The sequence below is a fragment of the Arachis ipaensis genome, chromosome B4 (assembly GCF_059453495.1).
Source record: "Arachis ipaensis isolate K30076 ecotype BB chromosome B4, ASM5945349v1, whole genome shotgun sequence".
In the NCBI taxonomy this organism is placed as follows: Eukaryota; Viridiplantae; Streptophyta; class Magnoliopsida; order Fabales; family Fabaceae; genus Arachis; species Arachis ipaensis.
The window spans coordinates 143,668,236-143,679,316 of record NC_142439.1 but is presented as its reverse complement, the minus strand read 5'-3'; the positions used below and the strand labels follow the sequence as shown (position 1 = coordinate 143,679,316).

General features: G+C 29.9%; 1 protein-coding gene across 1 annotated transcript; it reads left to right on the top strand.

The window, feature by feature from the left end:
* Positions 1-6,326: 6,326 nt before the first annotated feature.
* EXO70E1 (exocyst subunit exo70 family protein E1) lies at positions 6,327-9,377 on the top strand. The gene is made up of 2 exons (XM_016338883.3): positions 6,327-6,727; positions 6,902-9,377. Exon 2 carries the CDS (start codon positions 7,132-7,134, stop codon positions 9,145-9,147), a length of 2,016 nt encoding a protein of 671 aa, XP_016194369.1. The 5' UTR covers positions 6,327-6,727; positions 6,902-7,131; the 3' UTR covers positions 9,148-9,377.
* Positions 9,378-11,081: the final 1,704 nt, after the last annotated feature.

Below are 11,081 nucleotides of genomic sequence, written 5' to 3'. Positions count from 1 at the left end.
GAGCTTGATAATGAGTTTATTCTAAATTGTGAGCGTTGTGTTTTATTTGTTCAGATCTTTAATTTTTCCTCATGATATTCACATAACAAGTGAATTTGATATGTGCTTTAAACATGACTAATAGTGATGAACAAGTTTAATTTAACAATTGCAATGATCCCTAAGTTATATCATCATTTAAAATAATCACATTTAGTGTTAAGAACGCTATTAACACTGGTTATGACTTTAAAAAATTATGTTAACCAGCTATAAAATGTAAAAAAAAAAATTAGTGATTAGGGCAATTTATCTAATTAAATAAATTCTGTGAATTGTTTACCTGAATACACAAAAGAAAAATCTCTTACGTACATGTACAATTTCAATTTTATGTAAACCGTGGGAGTTAACCATGGTTTCTAGTTTGTATGTAAACCGTTGGACGCTATAAGGTTTTATGGTTGGAAAAGGTGGGACATAATCCGTGGCTACCTACCACGGATTATGAAGGAAAAAGCTAAGGCATAAACAGTGGTTGCTTCCCACCGTTTATAAAGAGGAGGACTTGAACGAAAACCCACATAGGTTCCCATGGTTTACATACAAAGTATAAATTATATGATCAAATTTTTTTAAAACCAAAATTTTTTATTTTTTATTCTTAAATTATATGATCAAATTTTTTTAATTAAATTAAAAAATAAAATAAAGTCCACCAATATCTAGTAAACAACGGATCTGTAAATTTATTATTTTTTTAATTTTTAAACTAAAAAAGTAATATTTTTCTAATATTAAAAAAATTGAAAAATTTAAAATTTTTAAATTAATTTATTCTTAATTTGTGACAAGTGCAGCGAAAAAAATTAATTGTCCGGGTGTAGCATTATCCGGTGAATAAAAAAATAAAAAAATATATTATTAAAAAAATTAAAAATTTTAAAAAACTAAATTTATTATTTTTTAATTTTTAAATTATATGATTAAATTTTTTTATTTAAATTAAAAAAATAAAATAAAGTCCACCAATATCTAGTAAACAACAGATCTATAAATTTATTATTTTTTTAATTTTTAAACTAAAAAAATAATTTTTTTCTAATATTAAAAAAATAAAAAAATTCTAACAATATCCAAAAAATAAAAAAATTGAAAAATTTTAAATTTTTAAATTTTTTAAATCAATTTATTCTTAATTTTGACCAGGTGCAGCTAAAAAAAAGTCAACTGTCTGGGTGTAGCATTATCCGGTGAATAATAAAATAAAAAAATATTATTAAAAAAATTAAAAATGTTAAAAAACTAAATTTTTTATTTTTAAATTTTTAATTATATGTTTAAATTTTTTTATTTAAATTAAAAATATAAAATCTAGTCCATCAATATCTAGTAAATAATAGATCTACATCCGGACAATTGATTTTTTTAGCTGCACTTGTTCATAAATTAAGAATAAATTAATTTAAAAATTTTAAATTTTTAAATTTTTTTATTTTTTTATATATTGTTAGAATTTTTTATTTTTTTAGTTTAAAAAGTAAAAAAATAATAAATTTACAGATCTATTCTCTACTAGATATAGCTGGACTTTATTTTATTTTTTTAATTTAAATAAAAAAATTTGATCATATAATTTAAGAATAAAAAATAAAAAATTTTGGTTTTTAAAAAATTTGATCATATAATTTTTACTTTGCATGTAAACCGTGGGAACCTATGGGAGTTTTCGTTCAAGTCCTCCTCTTCATAAACCGTGGGAAGCAACCACGGTTTATGCCTTAACTTTTTCCTTCATAATCCTTGGTAGGTAGTCACGGATTATGCCCAACCTTTGTTAGCTCCTACAGTTTACATAAAATTAAAATTGCACATGTAAGAGGTTTCTCTTTTGTATATTCAGGTAAACAATTCACCGAATTTATTTAATTAGGTAGATTGCCATAGTGATTAGTATTTTTTATGTAGTTTTCTTACTTGAGTCAATACTATTAATTTATATTTTTTAATTAAAAATATTGATTTCTTAACATTCTCTTATTGTATATTTGATGGAATAAAGTGAATTAATATTATACCTCACTCCATAAAGTTTGGAATATACATGTGGTGATTATCTATATAAAAATGTGTTCATTTGAAAATATAACTAAGATATAAATATATATTATGTTGAAACAATTTAATTAAACATATTAAGTTATGTAATGATTTAATACAGTCGAAGCATATCTTAATCTTTTAAACATCTACACAAATTTATTTGATTTAATTCGTTTGAACTAGTCAAATGTGGTCAAAACTTGTATGATTAAAATATCAAAAAAAGTGTAGTCGACTTAATTAAATTGAGATCTATCCGGCTCAAACACCAAAATAAGTCTGGTAAACTCAAATTAAGACCTTATTCGGACAATGGGCCGAACTGATTTTTAATTATTATTTTCATATTAAAACATCCTCGTAAGTAATAAGTAATCACTATTATATACAATGGTAAATTTGGTTTGGTCGAGTAATTAACTCACTCGTCCATTTAAATAAATGTTGGGGGTTCGAATTTCGTTTTGTGCATGCAGTAACTCATTAGCCAGCAGCAGATTCTTAAATAGAGCTCAAATTCGTGACGAATTAGTCCTTAACCTGTCGGATTGGGAGATATCGTAGAAAACCATATATATATATATACACAATGGTAAACTTCCATATTTTCGTGCACCGTGCATATATATTCACATGTGCTAAATAAATTGCCTATAAGGCGAATTACATAGCTCTTATGAACTTTCAACTTTGAACCTTTCGGTACTTATCTAATCTTTGGTTTGCTTTTTTCCATTTATAGTAGCGCTCTATATATATGTTGCTTGCTAGTAATATTGGTGAGGTTGACTAAAATATTAGCATAAAGTCATAAACTAGAGATGGAACAATTCGAATTCTATCATATTCTATAACGGAAAATCAAAATCATGTCAAAATAAGAAAAGACAGAAACGTCCACGGATCTAGAACAACGGCGGCGTATTGTGGTGCCTTAAAAGTTATTGACCCTTGTTCAACATAGCGACGGAGCTTCAAGTTAATTAATACGTAATCTGCAGTTTTCTTTTTATTATTAAAAGTATAATAATTTAACAAGCATGCTAACTCTAATTAATATTATTAGCGATGACCGATATAAGAAATAACAATAGTATATATATATATATATCTCAAATGCTATAATCTTTTTATATTCACATAGAAATTCGGGTTCGAGTTTCACGCCTAACTTTAAACAAAAATTGTATACATTCACTATTTTCTATTAATAAAGTGAAAAAATAATTCCCTTTCATGTCTACTTATGCATATTTTCTAATAAATTAAAAAACAATATTATATGATCAGTAAATATTGTTATTTTTTACTAACATTTGACCAATAATAATTTATATTCATATTTACAGAAATTGTTTATACATAAAATATATAATTTGCACAATTGCACTTATATTTACTAAAATTTTATACACATAAAATCAATACAGTCTGCACTCATATTTTTAAGAGATTGAACATATGAATTAGTAAAATTTATTTATTAAAAATAATTTAGTATTTGTAATGATCAAATGACAGTAAAAAATACTAAAAATTTTTAGTCCCTAAGAATTTCTCTAAATTAAATAATATGTAAATACTTCTATAACCATTCATTTGGTAAAAATATTTTTCTCAACATGACTTTTGTTTAAAATAAAAAAAAAGACTATCGTATAGAGCTTGATTAATTAATAACCTAACTAACAATTGTTAATGAGATTCAAAGCATTATTCATGCACGGTTCTTCCACAACATCATTTGTAAAGTCTGTTCACACCTCAACAAAAAAACAAGAGAAGAAGAAGAAGTAGTAGTAGTAGTAGGGTATGCAATGTTGAATAGAAATTAGGATAACTATCTTTCTAGCTTTGATTTTGTTTGGTCTCGTCTTCACAATGAAAAAGTGGGATCCAGCAAGACCAACATGGCAACATATAACAACGGGGGCATTTTTGTAATTGTACCACTTCAAAGTTCAAACCATACCTTAGCTTCTTTTACACCATGGACCAAATTACACCGTTTTGTTTATTTATTTGTTTATTTTTGTGTGTGTATATATGTTTCTCCATTTCATTAAATTGAATGAGGCATAATGAAAACAGGGTGGGAATTCAAGAAGCGAAAAAAAGGATGGAGAAGAATTGAATTTTTTTTTTTTGGTCAAATAGAATTGAATTTGAAAAAAGACCCGAGAAAGTAGCAATGGACCTAGATGGGACATAATTTTATGATCGCTTACCATTTAGGTTTGGATTTTAAAAAATGGGAAATGTTTGGTAATCAAAGAAAATCAGCCAAAAATAATCATAACTTGTCTTATTTAGTATTTATTAATTGTTGCAATAATTAATTAATGCTAAATAAAGTAAGTTCTGGCTGTTTTTTATCTACCTAGCATTACTTACTATTTTAGGAATATATCAAAAATTGATCGTTAAATTAGTTATTGCCAAAATTAATTATTTATATTAAATATATTAAATTTAAAATGTATGAAATAATATATATATTAGTTGATTAAAATTAAATTTTAGAATGCAAATAGCAATTTATAATTAGTTTAATTTAAGAACTTACCTCGTTACCTGGCATCTTCTCTTCTATCTTGTCTCTAGTTGTTTATTATTAATTTTGTGCCGCCCAAATTGATCACAACCGCTAATCAATAACAAAAACTAGAAAGATCTGGTATCTTTATAAAAAGAAACTATTAAAAAAAAGGTTAAAGCACATTACTTTTGAAATGGGATACTATAATGTACACGGTTGATGGATTTTATTTTATGTTTTGGTACTTGATAATAATAAAAAATCCAAATTCAAAATAAGGAATCGCCTACTTATAATCTTACCAAAAGTTGCCAGCAATTAAGGGAGAAAAACTCCCCACAACATCAGCCACCATGTGTGAAAAAAAATCCAGCATAAAGAAAAAGATTCAGGTCAAAAACTAAATAGTGTGGAAAGAAACCAACTTGAGTTGGTCGAGTAGTCAACTCACTCGTCCGTTTAAGCAAGTGTCAGAGGTTTGAATCCCGCTTTTATAGATAATATATTTTAAAATACTATTAACGAAGTGGTCGATTTTTCGTATTAACGAAGTGGTCGATTTTATACCGATAGAGAATATATTTTAAAATACTATTAACGAAGTGGTCGATTTTTCGTATTAACGAAATGGTCGATTTTTCGTATCATAAAATTCATGAATAATAGGATCTGTGTCAAATTTTTCAGCAATTTTCTTTTTAATATAATTAAAAGACAATTAACAAAAAATTCTTCTTTTATTTTGTTTCTGAGTTATTCTTCACAACATTCATAGTTGAAAAAGATCTTTCAGTTGTAGTAGTTGAAACATAGAGAATTAATACCAAATGAATCAAGAAAGATGCTCACAAAAAGGAAAAAAAAATCCACTTTATGAGATTTGAAAAAATTTATTTAATTTAAAAATATTAGTAATAATATCTTTTTAGATTTTTTTAATATTGTTGCTTACTTTTTAGATATTAGAAATCATTAATATTTAATTTAGATTAAATTTTCATTTATATTAAACTAAATACTAAATAAATTTTAAAAAAATTAAATCATACTTAATAACTTATTATTATTAATCTTTTTTTAAAAAAGTTGGGGCCCGAGGCCTCCACTCGCCCCCTATGTCCATCCCTGGCAGCAACTCATTGGCTAGCGGCAGACTCTTAAATAGAGCTCCGATCCGCGACAAATTAGTTTTTGGCCTGTCGGATTGGGAATACCGTAGACAAAAAAAAAATAGTGTTAAAAGGGCTTAGTTGCTTTGTTATTGACTTATTGTTGTTTTTTTTTTCTCTTTTTTTTTTTGGCACTAGTCACCATTTACCAAACTTAGTTACAATAATTTAATAGAATATTAATAAATCACTAATGTATTTATTAGATACAAAATAATATGATTTATTTAGTAGAATCACAGAATCAGTTAATCCACACATAAAGTTTAATTTGAATCTGAAACCGCCATAAATTATAATAAAAGAATATTTGTGAGTTGTGAATTATATATATATGTATTAAGAAAACACCAAATCTGGTTGGCCAAAATTATGAAGAAAAATTGTCTTCTAAAAATGAATATCATTTTAAAATCTCAAAAAGTCATGTTGCCATCATAATTCTTTCTTTTTCTCTACACACGGAGATTAAACTTTAATTAAAAAGTTTTAATTAGAGAACAGCATATCTTAAATGAGCTATTAAATTAAAGCATATGTTAAGATGATATAAAATATAGTGAGAGATAAAAAGTCATCACAAGCGGACAAAGGACTTGTACGAAATTTTCCAATTTTTTAAGGTTTGTTTGTAAGTTTGTAATAAGTAGTTGAAGCCAGTGAATAAGGAAAGACACAAAAAGAAAGAGAGAGAGAGATTGGTCATAGAAATTGCAGCCACACCCATCATTTTTTTTCTTGGATTCAGATTTTTGGAGCTCCAAAAATCTTGCTCTCTCTTTCACTTCCTTCTTCTCTTAATCAGTTAATCCCAAAACAACACAACTGAGACTGCACTTTGCACCGTACAGTTTCTTCTCTCTTGTGTTTCTATTGTCTCTGCAGATCTTTGCTGAAGACTCCAACTGTTTTAACCTTATTCTTCTGTGGAGAACAGGTAGGCCTGTGTGCTTTCTTCTTCTTATTCTTCTTGTTATTGTACTGATGTTATTCTTTTGTATTGTTCATGGTTCATTTTTGGGGTTGTAGTATATAAGTACTTGATTATTGTAGTAATAGGTTTTGTTCTGTCTCTTTGACTAAAAAAGGTAACTTTTTGGGGTTTATGCAGGAAAAAGGAGGTTTTTCTTCATACCCATGTGCAAGATTTGTTTTTTGAGCTTTATTGATTGGTCCTGATAAGGTTCTGCTGCTAATTCGTTGTTCTGTGTGGTGTATATTGTGAGCTACTACTATTGAAGCTGTGTGGTGAAAGGATTTTACAGAAGGAAGTGGTATTGTATTTAGGGTTCAATCAATCTTGTTTCCTTTTTTGTTTGGAGTTTTTTCTTTTGGTTCCTTATGGCTGTTGAGGAATCTGAGCCTGTGATTCCTGAACTAGAAAGAGAAGAGAATTTGATAGCTGCAGCAAGACATATTGTGAAGGCATTAGGATCAAACAAGAACCTTACCACTGATGCCAAGAAGATTCTGGCTGATCTTGGCTCCAAGTTGTCATCCATGAGCATTCCTAGTGAGATGGAGGAGGGGAAGGAAGGGGAGGAGGATGAGGAGGAAGAGGAAGAGGAGGAGGAAGGTGGTGTGAATGCTACTGAGGATCGGATCAATGTGATTCAGGAGAAAATCATGAGATGGGAGGAAGATCAGTCAATGATTTGGGATTTAGGGCCCGAAGAAGCATCTGATTATTTGAATGCGGCTAACGAAGCTCGCCGTTTGATTGAGAAGTTGGAGAGTTTCAATTTGAGTAAAGATGACCAAGAGTATAAGCTTTTGCAGAGGGCTTATAGTGTTCTTCAAACAGCTATGGCACGCCTCGAGGAAGAGTTCAGGAACTTGCTTATCCAGAACAGGCAACCTTTTGAACCTGAATATGTGTCTTTTCGATCGAGCGAAGAAGATCCTGTTGATGAGAACTCTATCGTCTCCTTGGGTGATGAATCGGTTGAGGAATCACTTCAAAGAGATAGTGTCAGCAGAGCTGCAGAGGAGCATATAATTGATTTAGTCCATCCGGGTGTGATCCCGGATCTCAGGTGCATTGCAAATCTATTGTTTGCTTCTAATTATGTCCAAGAATGTTCTCATGCTTATACAATTGTCAGAAGGGATGCTTTAGATGAGTGCCTCTTCATTCTTGAAATGGAAAGGTTAAGTATTGAAGATGTCTTGAAGATGGAATGGGGTACTTTGAATTCAAAAATCAAGAGATGGATTTGGGCTTTGAAAATCTTTGTTAGGGTGTATCTTGCAAGTGAGAGGTGGCTCAGCGACCAGATTTTCGGCGAAGGTGAACCTGTTAGCATTGCTTGTTTTGTTGATGCATCCAAGGCTTCAATACTGCAGCTTCTGAATTTTGGTGAAGCCATGTCTATTGGTCCTCATAAACCTGAGAAACTGTTTCGCATTCTCGACATGTATGAGGTTCTGGCAGACCTTATGCCAGACCTGGATTCTTTGTACTTAGATGATGTTGGCTCTTCTGTTAGAATTGAATGCCATGAGGTCTTGAAGAGACTTGGTGATTGCGTGAGGGTGACATTTATCGAATTTGAAAATGCCATCGCAGCAAATGCATCTACAAATCCTTTCATAGGTGGTGGAATACATCCTTTGACAAGATATGTCATGAATTATCTGAGGACTCTCACTGATTACAGTGAATCACTTAATCTGCTTCTGAAGGATCGAGACGAAGAGGATGCCATTTCCCTGTCACCTGATATGAGTCCAGGTACAGAAGAAGATAGCAAAAGCCCAGGGTCTCCGAGTGGAGTCTCCTCAATGACCCTCCACTTCCGATCGGTTGCATCGGTCTTGGAAAGTAACCTTGAGGAGAAGTCCTTGTTGTATAAAGAGGTTCCATTGCAGCATTTGTTCTTAATGAACAACCTACATTACATGGCTGAAAAAGTTAAGGGGTCTGAACTTCGGCTCATATATGGAGACGAATGGATTCGAAAGCGCAACTGGAAGTTTCAGCAGCATGCAATGAAATATGAGAGAGCTAGTTGGAGTTCCATTCTCAACTTGCTTAAGGATGAGGGGATCCATGTTCCTGGGACAACCTCCATCTCAAAAACTCTTCTTAGGGAGAGGCTGAGGAGCTTCTACCTCGGCTTTGAGGATGTTTACAGGATCCAAACAGCTTGGCTTATCCCGGATGTTCAGCTTCGCGAGGATTTGCGAATTTCGATATCACTCAAGGTAATCCAAGCTTATAGGACATTTTTTGGAAGGCATAATTGTCACCTAAATGACAAATACATCAAATACAATGCTGATGATTTAGAAAATTACCTTCTGGATTTCTTTGAGGGATCTCAAAAATGTTTGCAAAATCCACATAGGAGGTGATATAAGATAGCCCTTAGAATAATCCTGTTCTCTAACAGAGGCTTGTATGTATTCACAAACAGGTTAGGGTCTCCATGCCTAAACCTTTTTGTTCCAATTAGTGTGCATTGTATGTATTCAATCAATATGATTGGAAAAGTTTGAGTTATGCTTCTTTCTGGCATTGTATTCTTTAGATTAATCAGATTTGATTGAAATAGAAGTAATAACATATTTTATGTATTTTTTCATCTTTCAAAGTGTCCTATATTCAAATTCTTTTGTACTTTTTTTCATTTTTTGTTACATAAAAAAAATTCACTCAAGATAATGAATTGTTCAAATACATCAATTTTCAGTGCATCACTTTATCCAAGTTGAGAGTTAGTTTAAACTGGAACTAGTGCAGGTTTTGGATTTCAAGCTTAAGACCATAAACAAAAGTCAGCAATTGACTCCAATGAATGGTCCTCAAAGAAATCTATACAAGTCAAAATCTAGAAATATTGTTTAAAAGGTGAAATGCTTTTTTTTTAATAACAAAAGAAGATATTTTTACTTTGACTTGTAATAGATGAAATTGTCTGGAAATGAAAGATTTTGAAGTCAACTTAAGATTTTTCATGTCAGATACATTCACCAAGCGGCCTGCTGAAAAGTTATTAGTTACAATGAATTGGGATAGATTTCTGACTACTCACACGAAGATGTTAGTTAAGATATTAACACTTATAATTTTTAAATAATTTAGTCAAATATATTAAATTATGGCTAAAAATTTGTATTATGAAAGATAAATGTATGCTATTCAATTCTGTTGGTGTGTGTACGTGTTTTATTTTGATACGAGAATCGGACCTACCGATTACTTTGTAACTTGATTTTTAAAATTTTTTAATTTGTTATGATTTTTTTAAAAAAAAAATACAAATCGGAGGGTCCGACTTTTTGTTCTTTATAAATCAGATGGTCCTATTTTTATTCCCAAATAAATCAGAGGGTCCGATTTCCACATTTTAAATAAAAAAATTCCACATTTGAGAATAACACCCTTATTATCCATAATTCTAAAAAATACCATTTTTACCCCAATATCAAAAATAATTTGCGTCAAATCATCTAGAGTTTTAGCTATTATCTTTATATACAACCGTATTTACATGAGTTTAATTTTAATACATTGACAATATAATTATATCTGTTTTTTTTTTACTTTTTATACTATTAATATAAAAGATAATTATTTTTATTGATATATCATTACGTAATTAAATATTCTGTCAGTATACAGAAGTTGTGAGTCGACACAATATTTATGCACAATAATTAACAATGAATCAGTGAATCTTCATTCCTTTATTTTAATTCTGACAGCAAATTATAATGAAGGACCTTTACTAGTCCTTCCAACTTTAAAGAGTGTAGTGCTGTCAAGTGAAAGGGACACTTACTTGAGCCACTTGGAGTCTCAATTGAAATTTGAAGGTCCTTCCTTAGAAAGAACTTGTCCAATTGTCAGCATTGGTGGTCAATATTTTTAATGTGGAATTGAATTTGGACCTAACACTTTTTGGTGCCATGTGAGTTATGCAGATAAGATGACCAATCCCTTAGCCCCACCAACCAATCAACCCCCTAATAAACGGAGAAAATGAATAAAATTGATACCATTTCATGGTTATGATGCATAAGACATTTGCTTAAATTACAACTATTCTTTTGTTATTTTAATTGTATGTTCCATAGGATTTGTGCTAAGTGGTGATGTTGATATGATGTAGACAATAAATAATGGTACATAATGTTTGAAATTGTGAACAACCACCCTCTTTTTTTCTCTTAGTGATTCAATAAATGCTTCCTAGTTTCTACTGTTTGGAGTTCATACTTTGATGTAACTAATTAACCGTTTCTTCGGTTTGTAGTTTGCATAGTTGGAAAAAAAAATCAAATTA